Source organism: Condylura cristata, unplaced genomic scaffold (genome assembly GCF_000260355.1).
Source record: "Condylura cristata isolate star-nosed mole 26May11 unplaced genomic scaffold, ConCri1.0 scaffold00013, whole genome shotgun sequence".
NCBI classification, from domain to species: Eukaryota; Metazoa; Chordata; class Mammalia; order Eulipotyphla; family Talpidae; genus Condylura; species Condylura cristata.
Genome location: NW_004567114.1, coordinates 44978205 through 44998048, shown reverse-complemented (window position 1 = coordinate 44998048; position 19844 = coordinate 44978205). Strand labels below are relative to the sequence as shown.

The 19844-nt window shown below is 37.7% G+C and overlaps 2 protein-coding genes across 7 annotated transcripts in view; both read left to right on the top strand.

Moving 5' to 3' along the window:
- The window catches only part of MIA2 (melanoma inhibitory activity 2), a 20888-nt gene extending 7780 nt beyond the window's left edge, over positions 1–13108 (top strand). The window contains exons 4-7 of the mRNA XM_004682106.1: positions 612–1849; positions 8809–9008; positions 9096–9196; positions 13019–13108. Coding sequence (XP_004682163.1) covers positions 612–1849; positions 8809–9008; positions 9096–9196; positions 13019–13108 — 1629 coding nt within the window. The remainder of the gene's footprint in view (positions 1–611; positions 1850–8808; positions 9009–9095; positions 9197–13018) is intronic.
- Positions 12715–19844, top strand: part of CTAGE5 (CTAGE family, member 5) — a 59983-nt gene continuing 52853 nt past the window's right edge. For 3 of the 6 annotated variants that reach the window (XM_012724655.1, XM_004681913.2, XM_012724652.1), the window contains exon 1: positions 14563–14822. In XM_012724655.1, coding sequence (XP_012580109.1) covers positions 14760–14822 — 63 coding nt within the window. In that variant the 5' untranslated portion in view covers positions 14563–14759. Of the gene's footprint in view, positions 12766–14562; positions 14823–19844 lie in introns of those variants that run through there. The other 3 variants (XM_012724653.1, XM_004681912.2, XM_012724654.1) reach the window with 2 other exon arrangements.

Here is a 19844-nt window from a genome sequence, read left to right as displayed (position 1 = left end):
GAACTCATGTGGAAGTGGCTTTAGCTTCTCAATGCAGTGCTTTAACCCGCTGCGCCACTAGGGAGGGCCCGGCTTTAGCTTCTTAGTGCAGTGCTTTAACCCGCTGTGCCACCAGGGAGGGCCCATAATAGGCAATATCTTAATAAAAGAAGTCAAAATGTCTTAGTGTTGCTTGAAAGCAGGTCTTCACACTTTAGTCCTTGTCTATCTGATCTATGACCATGTACTGTGAAATTTTGTTCTTTCAGTTACCACAAAATTGCATGTGTCCATTCAATGTACTCTTCGGAGGAGCAAGATTTTGTGGGCCTGTATGTGTTTTCATCAATTTATTTGCAGAATGCATTTAAAGTCTTGATTGTCTCTGCTTCTCAATTTTTTTCAACTACTTGATGATAAATAAGTTATAATATAAAAAGAGTTTTCACTTAGATTTATATCCTTAACCATGAGAAAGTCAGTTGTGATAAAATTATTTGAGATTAGGAGATGTAATTTTAAAGTTTTTACTTTGCTGTTGTGTGATCAGCATAGTCATCCATCTATATTTATTCAGGGAGAAGCAAGAAGTTTTAGTATTTTTATGTCAGTTATAAATTTTTTCTTTTCAGGAATCTGACTTTTTTTGTCTTCTTGAAGAAAGCTACATATTTGAAACTGAAGATAGTGCGTTAGACAGTGACAATGGCAAAAATATTTATTCTCATGAAGAAGACCAAATAACTAGTGTTTCTGCAAGTGATTTTCAAACAGAACCTGGATTTTATTCAACTTCTGAAAGTACTTTGCTTGAATATGAATTTCTAACATCAGAGGCTCCAGAAGATGTCCAAAGTACCAGTAAGTCAAAAGATTTGGAAGAAGTAGAGGCAGGAAGCGTAGCACAGGGACCCACTCCAGAGGTGGATCATGTCCCACCATCTTCAGCTGTGCCTGAAGTGAAAGGATGGCTTGGATTTGGAATGGAGCAAGCCAAAGAACAGAATTTTGAATCAGTTACTGAATCTCTACATGAAAACTCATTTCAAAGTAGAAAAATAGCAGTGGAAGATGAAAATTACCTAGAGGAATTAAATGATGGTGAGTCCCAAAGAGAATATAAGCTGAAACCTGAATCAGAATCCCATTCAATGCCACAGAAACAACCTGCCCTAGTATCTGAATCAGGGCACAATCACAAAACTCAAGCCACTGGTTGGTTTGGCGGTGGATTTACAAATTATTTAGGTTTTGGAGGGGAGGATACAGAGCTTGAATTGACTCCAGAAAACAATCTACCACTACAAGATATTCCTAGTTCCATATCATCTGATGAAGAACCCACAGTTCCATGTACAGAAACATTAACAAAAAAAGAAGACACAGTCACTAATGGCAGCTCAATTCTCATTCCAAATTGGTTTGATTTTGGTTTTAGTATGTTAAGTTTTGCATATGCCAATGACAATAAAATTAAATTAGATGATGAAAGAAAAGAAGGAAGTGAAGGAGAGAAACATGAACATCCTCCAATAAGTGAATTTGACCTTGATAAGGGACAAGGGGTGAAAATAACAAAAACTATGGAAACTAAAGATCAAGTAGGCAAGGAAAATGCTTTAGAGAAAACAGATGATTCTGGCACCTTACCATATTTTCAAAAGTTCTTGAATAATTTTGACAACCCTTGGAACTTCCAGAACACTCGAAAGGAAACAGAATTGTCATTTTCTGAACACATACTGGATGAAAATAATGTAGCTGGAAATGATGAAACAGAATTATTTTCAGTTGAAAGTTATCCCACAGATGATAAGAAAATTTTGATGTTAAAAAGCAGATACAGTAAGTCAGACTGGTATAAAATTATATAATTAATTATTGAATATAATTTATTCATTTATGTTTTTAAAATATTTTAAAAATTTATTTATGCATATAAAAAATAGGGTTCAGACCAGAGGTGTGGGGGTGGTGAGAGGATTCACCAAAGACAGATTGAGCAACAGAACAGGTGGGTCTACTGAAATACACTGCTGAGGGAGAAGTGGGTAAGACAAGAAAGGTCTGCTTCAAACATAATTTATTTTTGTAAGTACAAGTTAGATGAAAAAGTCCAGGAATCTATGCTTTTCAAGTTACTCAATAATCATTATCAACTTTACTTTTATTCAATAATCAACATTATCAACCTTACTTTTATTCTGGTTTACTCTCAGAGATCTTAACCTTCAAAAATAAAATACTAAGGGGAAAAGAATGATTGGAGATGTGATGATATCCCCAGAAGGTCTTTCAGTATTTTACAATACATTTTATTCTTATTGAAGTATTATTTATAAACAGGTCAAAAGATTTAAATAGAGGGCCCTCCCTGGTGGCGCAGCGGGTTAAAACACTGAGAATCTAAAGCCGCCTCCACATGAGTTCGATTCCCACCTGCCCCGGAGGTGACCACATGGCGTGGCAGACCTCTCCTGACCCGCCCGCTGCTCCCCTCAGCAGTGTACTTCATCGATCTGCCTGTTCTGTTCCCCACTCTGTCTCTGGTGAAGCCTCTCAGCGCCCCTGAGCCTCTGGCCTGTACCCCAGTTCTGTATGCACAATAAATAAATCTTTAAAAAAAAAAAGATTTAAATAGAGCTAAAGCTTTTATTTTATTTTTAAAGATTTATTTATACATACAGAACTGGAGAATAGGCCAGAGGTGCGGGGGCTGAGAGGATTCACCAGAGACAGAGTGGGGTGCAGCACAGGCAAATGTACTCAAATACACTGCTTGAGGGGAGCAGCGGCTGGGTCAGGAGAGATCTGCTTCACTATGTGGGTCACTTCCCTGGTTGGGGACTGTACTCATGCCCCAGTGGCTGTGTTAGCTTCATAGTGCTGCACTTTAACCTGTTGCGCCACCAGGGAGGGCCCCAGCTTTTATTTTTTAACAATTAATGCCCTAACCCTCACTCTCTCCCCCCAACCCATCTCTGCTCCCACCTCTGTTCAAGGGACAAAAACTTATTAATTTCAAAACTAATTTCTTTTAGTATCTACCTCTGTTTTTGACATAAAATCTTTATATATTTTTGCTTTGATTATTCTATTTTAGACAATGACCACTGATTTCCTATTTTGGCAGATGACAACTTTTGCTCATTTACATTTATATATTAGATCATAGATACCTTTCTGTTATAACTTTATTTGAATGATTTTTAAAGAAACATAAATTGAGGGAAATTAATAATTAAAATAATTCAATAATCCTAAAGCAATTTTTTCCTAGATCTGTAGATATTTTTTCCCTAAGGAAGTCTATTATACAAAGAGTCTCTTTAAGTATATAAAATAATATGGAAACTCAAGCAAAAATAAGATAAAAAGTTTTCACCTTCCCCCTTAAGTATCTCAATTCTGGAAACTCAAGTGAGGGCAACAGATGAGAATAGGGTTAGAGGATACTTCTAGATCCAGATATCTGGTACCCAGCAAGTCCTATGATTAAAAACAAATGGATTATATTATATAATAGGACTCTCACGTGTTCAATCTTATGTCTCTATGATGGACAGATTAGAAACTCAGCAAATATTGGCAAATAACACAGGAACAATTGAATCCTATAATGACAAAGAAACCTTTCACAAGAAAAGATTAACAATGCTGCAAATTCAGAAGAAAGCATATTTCTGTTAGAACTAGTGGATTTTTAAAATCTTCAAAGTAATTTTATGTGATTTCTTAATACTCTCCAAAACATGAGCTCGTTGCTTGATCAAGATCCTCAACATATAGCTTCTTTCTTTTTTGTACTTTTGTTTTGAGGCAATGCTGGTTTACAACACTGTGTGTGACTCAGAGGTATAGGTTCACAGCTCTTCAGTTGTGTTTACCATACCACACCAACCACCATGGCTTCTATAACCTTCCAACACAGTCCATCAGGATCTCTCTCTTTACTCCTTTATAGGAGGACAAGTCTGCTTCACCATGTAATGGGTTTTTAGCTCCCTGCCTGGGAATGGAACTCAGGCTGCAACAGTGGGCTACCATGGTTACAACCCTGAGGCCCTCAGGGAGGCCTCTGAGTCATTGATTTTGAGACAATGTTGGGGAAAGACTGAGTGTGAGCTAACTACAATTAGAGAAAAATAATACACTGATAAAAGAATTTACAAAAGAGATAAATTAGGAATAGTTATTTATATTATGATACTAATATCTATTTTACACACACAGTAAAAACTCCAACTGGGCTTCTTTTGTTTCCCAGTACACTTAAATATGAAGTTACTCATTATTTTATTTGACTTAAAACAATTATCAGTATGATATATCTATATCTACTGTAAATCCTTAAGTGTAGGTATAAGTCTTATGAAAATAACAACTCAGAGCAAGTTAAATATGAAGTTACTATAGAAAAGGTTGATTTTCTTATATATTCACTTAATGCAGTTCAAAACAATATTTAAAAAAATCAAATATAGCCAATGTAAATTTGAGTGCTATTATTGAATAAGCTGTATTTTCCCCAATGCTATTAAAAATTATCCTAGACTACTATTTTAGTAGTCTAGTAAATACAGTATAGCTGTATTTACAACAGTCTCATTGTATTCAGACTCTTCAGTTGATTGCTCATTTTTAATTTTAATGTCCTCACGTGGCATTATACAGATTTGCTCACTTGAGACTTTTAGAAAATGCTAAATAAGTGACAGCATCAAAGTGCTATATCAAATTCATAGCTCCAAAGCATAATTGGGACTTAAATAATTCATTTACTACTCTTTAATATTGACTGCACAAATACATTCATATCCTTGTTTTAAAGAGTAACTGAGAAATAATTTCAAGTAAAAAAAATTTTACTTGAATAATATAGTTTACGTAGAGCTTAGAAAAATAACTTTGATTAGTTCATTTAATATAGAACTAGTTAGATCTTAAAAAAAACTGATTAATTCATTCAATCAAGCTAACAGTTTAAACTGTTTGAGAATTGAATTGTCTTAAAAATTGATAGCTACTTGACATGTCATGCACATGTATTTACATGGTACAACATTATATAAGTGCACAAATTTCTACATATAAATTAAAATTTACAAAATTAGTTTTAGAAAGTAATCATTTTAAGTGAAAGCTATTAAGAAATATACATAAATATTGTTATTTCAAATATTAATGCAGGCATATTATTTACAAGTAATTTAAATATGGCCCTCCCTGGTGGTGCAGCCAGTTAGGATGCAGCATTGCAAGAAAGCCACAGCCACCTAGTGTTGAGTTCAATCCCATGGAGATGACCCATATGGCATGGCAGACCTCTCCTGTTTCACTTGCTGCTCCCTTCAGCAGTGTACTTAGTTGATCTGCCTGTTCTGCTCTCCACTGTCTCAGATGAATCCTCTCACTGCCCTGCACCTCTGGTCTGTATCCCAGATCTGTATGCATAAAGTAAATAAATCAATCTTTTAAAAATTCATTTAAATAGTTAACATGTAGTATAAAAGCCAAAAAAAAAAGAGGAATATTTTTTAAATGAAAAATATTTTATTTAAACCTCTACCAGCATTGTTTCATTGAAATGCAAAATAAAATTAACATTTCCCCTAAGATAATGACCATATGGTCAGCTGGATAGTAAATAAAATTGATATGGCAGTGTAGATTTATCTGGCTTCCTTAAAAAAACAGTGATAAGATTGATAATTTCTTCAGTTCTCTTTCAGTAATCTGTGATATTCATATCTTGCTGAAATAATATATAAATTTCATGAGCTCTCCAAGTTAAGGAATCATTAATCTCATGTGAAGCTTTGCCTTTGCCAGACATATTAATAGTACAGAAATTCAAAATACAATTTAGTATTGATTTTAACATGATTTCTTAGAACAGCTTTATGCTCTATTGGGTCTGAACAAAAAAGGATATATTTGTGTATGCTTACTGCAGCATGTATTTGGTTAACAGTTAGATGAAAACATCTTGTAGCTATTATTATATTGTACTTATAATAACAGTATTTTCTCTTTACTGAGCTAATACAAACACACATAATGCTATTTCAATGCTATCAACCTTTTCTTGACATTTCTAAAATAAGTGTATAATTCCTAAGGCCAATTTAAATGATTTGTCAAGAAAGTATTTTGGACTTACTTTATATTGTCTTACACAACACACTGAAGTAAATTAGCAAGTAACAGAATCTACTTTAAAATCTAGAATATTCTGGGGCCTCTTCCTAGTGGCACAACAGGTTGAAGCACCACAAGATGAAGCTCTTTGAAGCCACTGCAGCACAAGTTCGATCCCCTGCCAGGGAGCTGACCCACATGGCGTGGCAGACCACTCCTGACCTGCCTGCTGCTCCCCTCAGCAGTGTATTTCAGTAGATCTGCCTGTTCTACTCCCCAATCTGTCTCTGGTAAATCCTCTCACCCACCACACCTCTGACCTTTACCCCAGTTCTGTAAGCATCATTCAATAAATAAATCTTTAAAAAACAAACAAAAAATCTAGAATATTCTGTAAGTGATAGCCAATAAGAATTGCTCTCAACCATATCTTCTGAAATTTTCACTTGTTACAAAAAAATGTATCTGATTTGGATATTTACAAGTTTCTATTCACTCATCATTTCTTTAATATTCTAAATAGATATCTTACTATACTATATAAGAATAAAAAATACATGGGATGAAGAGAGTAAAAAAGCTTAGATGTTAAGGGAGAGCAGAAAAAGTGCAATATTTGATATTTGATTGGAACTTCATCATTTATAAATTGATTTTACATATTCTAAGTTAGTACATACCCTAACTACAACTAACAATAGTTTCTTTAGTAATGGGTACTTCTAATGTTGGAGCAACCTCATTAAAAGTTTGAGTGATAATGATTTTTATATTTGATAGTACCTAGTAGCAAACATGTGTTGTAGGTATGCATGAACCAGGATAAAAAAATTGCAAAAATTGAAAATTAATTGCTAAAATATTTGCTCATTTTAGTAGCTTAGTTTCTTTCTCTCTCTCACACACCCATCTATTAAATACAGTTAACTATCAAGTATGCAGTGGAAACTATAAACAATTTTAGTCATTTTAACTCTCTTTCTGGTTCACTAACAAATAAAGTTAAGAAAAATCTTACCAATTTTCTTGAATGGTGGTGATAGATATTTTTGCAATGATTTTTTACTATTACACCTTCTTTGATAATCATTGCATCTACGAAAAATGAAATCCTATGGGAGTCTACTTGCTGTCTTAGTTATGTACTTTTTTTTTCTTAGTTATGTACTTTTGTAGTACAATAGAGTTGCTGGTGTTAGGTTTATTTGTAAGTTGTTTTTAAGACATAAAAAAGAACATCAAGGGCCTCCCTGCTGGTGCAAGGGGTTAAGTCTCAGCATTATGAAGCTATCACCATCCCCTGCCAGGGAGGTGACCCACAAGTCACAGCAGACCTCTCCTGTCTCGCCCTCTGCTCCCCTCAGCAGTGTATTTCAGTACATCTGCCTGTTCTACTCTCCACTCTCTCTCTGATGAATCAAATCATATCATCCTCCACACCTCTGGCCTGTACCCCAGCTATAAAGTAAATATTTTTAAAAAAGATTTATTTATTCATGTATACAGAACTGGGATACAGGCCAGAGGTGCAGTGGCAGTGAGAGGATTCACCTGTGACAGACTGGGGAGCAAACAGGCAGAGTGACGAAATTCACTGCTGAGGGGAGCAGCGGGTGGGACAGGGGAGGTCTGCCATCCCATGTGGGTCACCTCCTAGGCTGGGGATCCAACTCACACTGAAGAGGCTGTGGCAAGCTTGCAGTGCTGTGTCCTAACATGTTGTGTGCCACCAGGGAGGGCTCAAATAAAATAAACCTTATAAAAAAAAAGGGGTATCAAAAATAGAATTGTAAAAAGTTTTAAAAATTCTCCTCTGTCCATGGAAAGGCTATGTGGTAAACTGAATAATGTTTTCTTAAAGATGCCATGTTTTCTTTGTTAATATTTATATTTATTTTATGCATGCAAGAACTGGAATGTAGGCTAGAGTTGCAGGGGCTGAGAAGATTCATTAGAGACAGACAGGAAAAAGAATAGGTGGATCAGGAGAGATCTGCTGTGCCATGTAGGCTGGCTTCCCTGTCTGGGGAGCAAACTTAACCACAGTGGCTGGTGATAATTTGATAAGGCTGAGACTTCAACCCCTGTGCCACCAGGGAGGCCCAAGATGCCATTTCTTAACCCCCAGACTTTATGAGTATGTTAATTCACAATGAAAAAAAGGACCCAGCAGATAAGATTAAGTAAAGCATCCCGAGATTAGTCTTAGTGATTATCCTGGTGTGTACAACAGAATCACAATTTTCTTATAAGAGGAAGGCAAAAGGTCATTATGAGAGAGAGAGAGAGAGAGAGAGAGAGAGAGAAATTATCACTGCTGGTTTTGAAGCTAAGAGATGGGGTCAAAACCACGTGGCCCATGCTCTTGAGAAAGTAGAAAAGGCAAGGGAATTGATTTTCCATTAGACTTCAGAAGGAAAACAGATCTGCTGATACCTGGATTTCAGGATTTTGGACTTCAGCACTCTAAGAGAATATGTTGTTTAAAACACTAAGTGTGTGTTAATTTTTTACATGAGGCTATAGTTACTGTGCTTTAGTGAATTCTTTCCCTAGTGAAGTCACAATGACCACAAAGAGTCAACGAATAACTTGCTTAGAAAACAAAAGGGAAAACTACAATAAGTCAAGTTTAAAAAAAAAAAACAACAATTATCTTTATTAATTTGCAGATACGGGCTCTGATACGGAGTCACCTAATGGAGTTCACGAAGAAGAATATTTCAAAAATCCTTCTAAAAATCATGGTGAGAAATCAAAAACATCACTGGATACTGAAGAATCTATTCAAGTAGAAACTGACAGATCCATGGAAAATAACTTGCTGAACAATCAGATGTTTTCAGGTGACAACTCTGTGTCTTCGCAAACATACGCTGATCAAAAAGGTAAGAAGCAAGTTTTTTTTCTAATTCAGAAATTAAAGAAAAATTAGATACAAAAGTTACATCATATTTTTATTTATAAATCAACAGAATATGCTTCGGAGTATCAGATTCTGAAGTATTTATTTCAATGGGATATTTATGATTTCATGAACTCTGCATATTCACGAATTTTAATTCTGACAGAAAAGGTAAGTTGACTTTTCAAATTTTTACAATAATTTCACTATTTACTATGCAACTATTACTAGTTGAAATTTATGTTTGAATGAATCCTTCTTATGTAAAGTTTACATAACTCCCCCCCTTTCATAAAATCTTATATATAAGATTTCTCTTTTGATGAATGTTTAGTTGCAGCAATGTTAAGGAGTTTTTCCAAACCAGGGTAAATTATTCTATATGAGTTAGTTTGGAAGTATTATGGATAAAAAATGAATCTTTAAGAAATTATATCTGAATGAGAACTACTACCTCAAATTGCATAAAGTGAGAGCTTTATAAAAGTGACTAATATCTCAAAACTTAATCAAACAATACTAAAATTCTAAACTCTATTTGCTTTTTCATTTACTGTTGATCTCACCATATATATCCTGTCTCAATATTGTAAAGGAGACACTAAAAACTGCTAAAGTATCTATCTGTAGTATCTGACACACAAGATATCTTCAACAAAAGCTAGTTCCTTTTTTCATTTAGTGCTTCCATATAATGAGGAAGTACATTTATTTGTGTTATCTGTATTTCAAGATTAAATTTTATTGTTAAAAAAATTCTTTATGCACATATAAACTAAGGTACAAGCTAGAGGTGCAGGGGGATAAGAAGATTCACCAGAGACAGAGTGAGGAGCAGGTCAGTCAGATCTACTGAAATGCTCTGCTGAGGTGAGCAGCAGGCAAGCCAGGAGGGTCTGCTGTGCCATGTGGGTCAGCTCCCTGGCTGGCGATCAAACTTGTGTTGAAGCAGCTATGGCTAGCTTCACAGTGCTGCACTTTAATCTGTTGTGCCACCAGGGAAGGCCCCTAAAGTGAAATTTTGTAACGGTTGTTTTCAAAGAGTTTAGTCTAGTTAAGCACACAGTAAGAAAAGCAATAATCCTAATTCAGGGCCGTGATAATCATAGGATACCACTAATAAACAGTAGGAGCTGCCTGGGAGTGATAGGTAGAGAGGCTCAGGAAGAGCAGATTGGAAAGTGTCCCAGAGGAGATTATATGTGAGCTGATTTTGAAGAAAAGTGTAGAAGTTAGCCAGACAAAGAAAGGATACTTTGAGAAGAAAGCATTTTTAAAAACACAGTGGTGGGAGTGGTTATGACACTTTGGGAGACCAGTAGCAATTCACACTGAATGCAGGATAAGATTGAAGATAAATGCAAGGCCTGGATAAAGAATAGCTTGGTATGTTACCATAGGAAGTTGAATTTTATCTTGCAGAAGATCAGGGATTGGGGAATTTTAGGCAGAGAGTAAAATGAAAAAGTTTCATTGATAACATTGATCTATCAACATGGTCAAAAGTTATTACTTTTGTTTAGAAAATAAACGGTGCAAGTCTCTATCCGGGTTTACAAACTAATGAAATGATTGAAGCATAGGTAGAGGGAATAATTATAGTCAACTGGCGAGGATATACTTTGTCTAAAAGATATACGTATGCTGGCAAATATTCATTTTTTTAATACAAATATGCAGGTCAGACAAAATGTTTTGTGGATTGAGTTTGGCTAACAAAATACTTTTTAAAACCTTTGGCCTAATATTCAATGGTGACTGTTAAAATGATAGGAAGGACAAACTTGATAGACCTTTTCTAGATAGAATTCGTTGGATTTAATTATTGATTAAATGTTGCAAGAAAAAAATGGAACAGTGAAGGTAACTTACCAGGTTTCTAGCTAAGGTGAACAGGTAGACAGTGGTGTCGCTGATAGTGATGTCTTTTAGACAAAACAACATACATCATCTTGCTTTCAGGGGCCTCCTCTCATTTCATTTCTTTGCTTTATTTCAAAGGGGATACCTGGCAAATAAGCCCAGTCAGTGATTAATTTAGTATGTATGATTTGGTCCTGAAGATATTGATTAAAAACTTTACTTAGAAATCTGTTCTTGCATAGAGTAGAAAAATTAATAATACTAATGATGATAAAAATAGTCAAAAAACTTTCAACTCCCCATGGAATTCTACATATTGCTATGGCTGATGGTATATCTATCTCTTACCTGTCATTCCCCTCCTGCAAAAATAATACCAGTGAAGTGACTCAGTTAAAAACATAATTACTAATCTGTACACCATACTTACCTCTATATAAAATGTTTAATATAGGTATGCAAAGTATGCTTATTTTTGTGCAAATAAATAAGTTTGTAAACTTAGGAGGGGTCTCATATTTAAAACTCAAATATAAAAACCAGATGTGTTAATAGGTTGTTGATCAAGCATGTCTTGTGCATTGCTTAGAGATGTATGCAATAGTTAGTTCATTTACAAGGTGAATTCACATAAAAGTCTGGATTTCTAAGTTCTTCTGGAAAGTATACAACTTACAGTCTTCCATTCTCAATCTCAAGCTGCTTAGTACTTGGATTTCAAAGACACACAGTTTTTGTTTCCCTACATTTATTTTAAGTACCTGGCCTCTGTGGTGTTTAAAGTTCATAATGCTCTGAAGAGTTCCTGCCAGATCTAGAATTCTACAATCTTAGCTCATAAGCACCCATGATATAGTTCTGAGTAACTAGTAAATGGAAAATTTAAGCAGTTTTCCAGGTAAATTTAGTTTAAAAACATTTCCTTTTCTTCTTGCCCAACTGTATCAGGGAGTTGTTTTTATTTGTGGGTAATTTCAGTTAGATTTTGTACAGAATGTAATTTTTTGAATTATTCAAGTACAGGGAGCTAATTTATACTTGAGGAGGGCCTTTCAGTTCTATCATTTATATATTCTTAACTAGAATGCTTCATTTATATGTTGAATAAACAATGGAAATTACCCAGCTCTTGTTCAACAGGTAGTTCTTGATTCAGTATTTTCTGAGAACTATTACATCACTAGTGCAGAGAATGTAAATGTGGCTCAGCATGTTTGATTTTCTTCCAAACACTAGATTTGATAGGCTGACATTGCCTGTTTAATTAAGTGGGTGTAACTAGTATTTAGAGCTTTGTAATGGGGGCCCTTCATAAGGGAAATCAATTCCTAAGTGTGGACAAGATTATCTGGTTGGTATGTTCCTCTGTTCTTCATACTTTCTGTTATCTGTCATTAACACTAACAACATTTGTTCACTATTTAATTAAAAAAAATAAAAGTAGGACTACATAAGATTGCAAAATCCATGTCTATTTGTGAAGAACGACCTTTGAATATCTTTTACATGGTAAACATCACGAACTCTATATGAGCAAACCAGCGAATAGAACAACTGAATCAGTTTCCAAATCAAAATTTCTCATTTCCACTGTAGATGTTAAGCGGGTAGTAATAAGTATAGCATTTAGGGGTTTATATATATTTAGTAACAGTGGTGTCCATGAAATTGATTTATGGGTTGGTAGTCACAACTCCACCTACAGCACCCCTTTACCACACAACTGTCAAAACAGGATCACAATCAATGTGGAAACAGAAGAGTGCAGGATATCCTACAATCTGAAATCCTTCTCAAGGAGATGAGGTACTTAGTAGAGTTTTATTTTCATATTTTAACATGAACTTTAAAAAAAATTGAAAGATCGAGAGGAAGAGGTAAGTTTCTATATGACTATTTTGTGTATAGAAGTTAGTTTTGACCTTGGCACTGAGTTGAAATTTTATTGTTTTTGCGTCAAGGAGAAATTTTAAGATTTGTCTTTTTTAAAAGTTCATTTGTTCTTTTCTCTCCTAATCTATGTTTGTAATACTTGGAATGGTGATTTCTGAATAATTGGAAAAGGGCAAGGATTTGCTTGGGAGGGCAAAGGGGTTGCGTGTTTTGTTTGTTTTTTTTTAAACGTTTTAGATTATAAACAAAATAGGTCCTGAAAAGCTCAAAATGCTTCTGGAGTTTAGACTTCAGAGTTTTAGTCCAGCAATACAATGTTCCAACTGAGTCACCGGTAGTCCTCAGTCTTTGAAATTCTAAAGAGAAAATTTTGGATATGTGTCAGTTTTGACTATAAACTAAAATTCACCAAATGTAATTTCGGCACAGTACCTCCGATGAAGGTTGTATAACAGTTTAAACAAGGAGACTAGCTAAGCAATTTCTACTGCTTCTGACACTGAGAGTTCCTGAAATTCCTTAGGCAGATGTGGCAAATATTGAGCAAAGCTGAGTTCAGCAAACATCTTACTCTTAAAAACCACTTGCCCTGAACTTGGGCTACTGCTTTAAAACTCTCTTTGGCACAACCTTTAGGTTGTTGCTAGAACTTGCATTAAGAAAATTTCTCAAGAATTTAACATTTTGTTCTTGCGTTGAGTTCTCTTGGGTGATCTGCTGGGGAGGAAGTTCTGTGCTCCTCTGAGTTGCTTCCCCAAGGCATTTGGTGAGCCTGGTCATTGGGCTGGCATGGAAGACTAGAGACGGCTTATCCCTCCCTGACACCTAGGTCAGCTAAAACCGTCTCTCACTAACAAATTCAGTCCTCAGGACTTGACTCAACGGAACCAAAGACAGGCTCCTATATTTAGAGGGCAACGTGCTACTTTTAGCTTCTGGCCCAGAGAAGAAAGCACGCGCCCAGCTGAGGCTCAGCTAGGTTTAAGGTGGGGTTGTGTAGCCCAGCGCTAGAGGCTTTTCAGACGGGGCTGCCAGGCGGGTGCCGGGGTAGCGCATATCAGTGAGTAAAGCCCTCGAACCCTGAACCCCCGTTGTCCAGAGGTGGCTCGACTCAGCTTCGGTCGGTCGGCTGCAGCAACTGAACTTCGCCCCGAGCACAGCTGAGTCGGGAGGCTTTCGCGTACAAAGTCTGGACACTTCTGGAAGGACGCACCAGCCGGGCCCCGCAGGCCCATTTCTGACCGCAGCGAAGGTGGAGGTCGGCTTTCCGTAGCAGGCTGGGTCTCCCAGGGTACGATGCTTTCAACGCTGGGTGGAATATAGATACAGGCTCCAGCGGCTCTGAGAGAGAAAACCTCGGGTTTGAGGCTGGGCTGGCGCCCGCTCCAGGGCCAAAGGGCCTTCAAGGGCAGCCCTCCCGCTGCCGCGTCCACCCGGGCTGGGAAGTCCGGGTTCACAGCCGCTGCCTCGCGGGGTGCGCGCTTCAGACCACAGCTCAAAGCTTGAGGCCACGTTCCAGGGTCTCTCAGTCCCAAGCTACCGACTACTTACGGCGGTGATTTGGTCTGGGGGAGCGCCTGCCCCTTTAAGAGCAAACGCCCAGGACACGTCGGCCGAGTTGCGCGAAGTGGGAGGGCAGTTAGCGCCGCCCCGCCCCCCGCCCGGCCGAAACCAAACCCGGGGGTGTGACGGCGGGGAGAGGCGCGCGTCAGGCTTCTGCTGGGCGACCGGAGGCGGGAAGAGCCTCGGCACTTAAAGCTTACCCTATGGGCCGAGGCTCCCCGTTTGGGCAGCGAGGATCCTGCAGGCCGTGGGACGCCGGTTGCCCACGAGCCTCCCTGCTGCCGGCTCCGCAGTGGTGTGTTCCGTTTGCCGACGAGGGTTTGAGTTCCGGACCGAACGCTGCGTGTTCTCTGGCGACTGTCGTGGCCCGGCCAGGCCCTGGCTGTGGCCACGACTGTCAGGTAGCCTTGGCGCCATGGAGGGGCCCAGGACAGCCCCTCACCTGTACTTGGGGCAGGTCCTGGAAAAACTACAGAGGGTGAGTCGGGGCGCGAGCTGACTTACGTGGCCCAGGGGACGCGGGAGTCGCGGGGGAAGGAATCAGCCGGCTTTGGCTTTAGTGTCAGAGGCACTGGGCGCAGGTTCCGAAGCCAGTCCTCACTCCGCCGGGCTCCGGCCCGCGTCCGAGGCAGTAGCCAGGTTGGTAGGATGCTTCGGCGGGATGTGTGTGTGTGTGTGTGTGTGTGTGTGTGTGTGTGTGTATCTGTGATGAAAGGGGATCTCGACGTCAGTAAGTTGAAGCGCGCATTTGCTCAACTGGACTTTTTGCAAAGCCATGTTGTAAGTGTTTTCCAATTCCTAAAACGAAATCAGCCTTTCAGCACTGTTATTTTGAGCAAGGGGTCAGTGACATGTGTTTTTGTGTGAAAAACTTGAGGACCAATACTCTTCAAGTGAGTTCCGCTTAGTGATGAACTTGTCATTGTCCTGAAAGGACATCTAAGCCAGAAAATGCTGTTGGGATTCTAATGCTGCATGTTCTTTTAATGAAGGCGTTTTTTGAGATGTTTTACTATAAGTGAAATTGTTCCTTTTTTTTTTTTTTGTCTTGTTAATGTCTGAGATTGCAACAGTGTCAAACTTGGATATATAAATTTCCTAGCGTTCAAAATTTGTTTTTTCAGGTTCAGTTTGTAATTAGGTGGTAAGGGTTTTTCTCTTTGTTTATAAATCTTTGTTGACAAAGATATGTTTGCATCAATCACTGTGTTTACAAAAATCTGCATAAAAAACTGTCTGCATTTAAATCCCTTTAAATGTTAGGTTAGTTATAATTGTTGGTTTCTTTTTATATAAATTAAAAGGAAGTGGTGCATGGTATTCATTCATTCAGTTACAGTGTATGTATACATACATTCATACACATATATATGTTTTTGCTCTGGGATCAACTTTTAGATTTTTCTTTTTTTAAACTTCATTTATTTTGGTCCCTAATCTATGATTTTACTATTTGGAATGGTAATTATTCAGAAATTGGGAAGGTGCCTGAGGGAGGATGAAATGCCCCCGCCCCCAACATTTTAGATTACAAGCAAGTAAATCCTGAAATGTGATAATGCTTCCAGAGCACTTATATGTGTCTTATATCAATCATCATATATATTTGAATGATAGTTCTATGGAGATTCTAAATGCACTGAGAAATAGTTTAGGTCACTGTTTTTCTGTCAAGGGAGAAAAACAAAAAATAGTGCAAAGTAGAAACTGATGAATTGCTTAGGGAAATGTACATAAGAAACTGCTAGAGAAATTTAGGGGTGGGAGAGATTACATTTTTTTGGTTGTTTTGGTTAGCTTTTACAGACTGAGCAAATGGGTTAAGCAAGCTGTTACTAACGTGGAAAGTGGGTTAGGGATTGATATGCAGTGATGCTTCCTGGAAACATAAATAGGTTTCAAGTGCTGTAAATGCTAGAGAGCCAATGAAAAATTTTAGTGGTTAAGCCTATTAGTTTATGTAGATGTTCCTGATAGTAGCATTTGTGTTAGTTGTAAAGAAAACAAGACTAGAAGCAAGTGTGGGGTTGTAGAGTATAGTAGAATAGGAGTAGAGAAGAGAGTACTGACTGAGGAAATACTTGATAGCTAAGACCTAAAATAGGTAGGATTTTATTGATTGGATGAGAAGAATGAGAGAGAAGGAAACTAGAATAACTCTCATGTTTCTGGTTATGGTAGCATATTCCTTCATATAGAATGAGTTTATAATGGCAAGAAAAGCCTATTGTGATATAAGAGATCATTTCAGATTTTCCATATTTCCCTTTCTTCACTAAAAAAAGGAATAAACATAATCATAACTTAGTGTTCTTAGGTCCGTTAATGGAGAGAGACGTGGAGAAGGAATATCTTCATGCAACTGATACATTTATTATTATTATTATTTTTTTTTGCTAATGCAAGTACCCACACAGACTGGCCTTAGGGGCTAGGATGGCACAATACTGCTCTGGTTTTTAGTTTCAATATTATTTATCTCATTTTTTACTGAGATGTAATTCACAAATATAAATCTACTCTTCTTATAAAGTGCCCAGTTGAGTAATTTTTTGCATATTTACTATGTTGTACAGTCATCACTACCACTTGAAAACATTTCCATCAGCCCAAAAGAAACCTTGTCAGTCCCAGTTCTTTCCTCATCCCTTGACAACCACTAAGCTACTTTCTGTCTCTATGAATTTATCTATTCTGGACATTTCATGTAAGTGGAATCACACAATATGTGGCTCTTTGTGTACAGTGTCTTTTACTTAGCTTGCTTTTTATAATTTGTACATTTTATAGTATGTAATAGTACTCCTTTTTTATGAGTGAAAAATATTCCATTATATGGGTGTACTGACCACATTTTGACTATCTCTTGTTATCACATGTTTGTATGGTTCCACTTTTTGGCAACTATGAATAATGCTGATATCTACTTTCTTGTACAAGTTTTTTTCTTTTTTTTTTCTAACTTCAAAAAGACTATTTATTCTGATAAAAAAAGTACTCTTTTAGGCCCTCCCTGTGGCACAGGGGGTTAAAGCACAGCACTAAGAACCTAAAGCTACTTCAGCATGAGTTAGATCCCTGCCTTCCCCGGAGGTGACCACGACCACATGGTGTGGCAGACCTCTCCTGATCCTCCCGCTGCTCCCCTCAGTCGTGTACTTCGTTGATCTGCCTGTTCTCTGGTGAATCTTCTCACTCTCCGTACCTATGGCCTGTACCTCAGTTCTGTATGCATAAATAAATAAAATAAGAAAATATATAATAGTTTATTTTTACATCATTTTGTACATTTTTTTCCCATCTCAGTTGTAATCCCCGTGGGTTTCCCATCACAAGTTTTTTTCTTTTTTTAGTGAATGTTTTTAGTTCTCAGGTATTATATCCAGGAGTGGAATTACTGGATCATATTTACCAATTGTTTAATTTTTTCGGAAGCAGTTAAATTTTGTTCCATAGAGGCTCCATCATTTTACATTCCTTTTAGCAGTTGAGAGTTTAATCGTCCACATCCTCTTCAACACAAGTTTACTTTTTTAAAAAAAATTTTATTTAATTATTCATACAAGAACGGGGGTACAAGCAAGAGGTGTGGGGATGGGGGTAGTGGTGAAAAAATTCACCAGAGACAGAGTTGGGAGCAGAAACAGGCAGATTGACTGAAATACACTGCTGAGAGGAGCAGCAGATGAGACCGAAGAGGTCTGCTTCACCTTCACCATGTGTGCTATCTCCCTGTCAAGGGATCCTGCTAGTGCTGCAGTGGCTGAGGATAGCTTCACAATGCTGACATTAACCCATTGCGCCACCAGGGAGGGCCGACGGTTTACTTTTTTTGTAGGAACAGTGGTGTTTTACTGTGGTTTTGATTGCTTTTCTGTGAAGATATTGAGCATCTTTGCATGTGTTTATGGTCATTTAATTTTCTGTATATTTGGAGAAATATCTATTCTTTTGTCCATTTAAAAAATTGGATTATTTCTTCATTGTTTCATAGGTGTTTTACTTATCCAGTAAACCCTTATCAGATGTTTGATTTGCAAATATTTTTTCTCATTCTGTGGGTTGTCTTTTCACTTTCTCAATGGTGTACTTTGAAGCAACCTGAGGTTTTAAATTTTTGGTGAAAACCAGTTTTCTTTCTCTGGTTTCTTGTGGCTTTGTTATTATACCTAAGAAACCATTGTGTAAAGTAAAGTCACAAAGATTTTCATCTGTGTTTCCCTCTAAGAGTTCTAGCTATCATATTAAGTAGTCTGTGATCCCTTTAGAATTATTTATTTATTTATTTTTTAAAGATTTATTTTATTTGTACATTCAGAACTGGGGTACAGGCCAGAGGCTCAGGGGCGGTAGAGGTTTCACCAGAGACAGAGTGGAGAGCAGAACAGGCAGATCTACCAAGTACACGGCTGAGGGGAGCAACGGTCTAGCCACGAGAGGTCTGCCACACCATGTGGTCACCTCTGGGGCAAGCAGGAATCGAACTCATATGGAAGTGGCTTTAGCTTCTCAGTGCTGTGCTTTAACCTGCTGCACCACCAGGGAGGGCCTAGAATTATTATTATTTTTTAAAGATTTATTTATTTATGCATACAGAATGTGGGAACAGGCCAGAGGTGCAGGGACATTTAGAGGCTTCACCAGAGACAGAGTGGGGAGCAGAACAGGCAGATCAACAAAGAACATTGCTGAGGGGAGCAGTGGGAGAGTCAGGAGAGGTCTGCGGTGCCATGTGGATCACCTCCGGCACCGGGGATTGAACTTGCACTGAAGCGGCTGCAGCCAGCTTGCACTGCTGCATCCTAACCCGTTGAGCCACAAGGAAGGGCCCTCAAATTAATTTTTATATATGAAATAAAGTATTGGGTCCATATTCATTCCTTCGCACCTTCGCATGTGGATGTCTACTTGTCCTAGTACCTTTTGTTGTAAAATCTGTTCTTTGATCATCGATTTATTTTGGTACCACTGTTCAAATCAACTGATCATAAATTAAAGAATTTATTTCCGTATGTTCATTTATTTTCTTTTTTCCTGTAAGTCTGTTTTTTTTTTTTTAACTTTTTGAAAGTTTTATTTATGCAAATAAGAACTTGTGTGTAGGCTAGTGATTGGAGGACATGAAGACTCACCAGAGAGAGTAGAGGTCAGAACAGGCAGATCTACTGAAATACATTGCTAAGAGAGAAACTGGATGCAGGAGAGGTCTGCTGCGCTGTGTGGGTCAGCAATCTGGCTGGGGATGGAACTCATGCTGCAGTGGTTTCTGATAGCTTGATTGTACTGTGTCTTTAGCTCCTGTGCCACCAGGCAGCTCCTGTAAATCTGTTCTTAGGCCATTGCCAAACTGTTTTGCTTTTTTTATTTTTTTTAAAGATTTATTTATTTATTCATACAGAACTGGGGTATAGGCCAGAGATGCGGAGGGTGAGAGGATTCACCAGAGACAGAGTGGGGAGCAGAACAGACAGATTGACGAAGTACACAGCTGAAGGGAGCA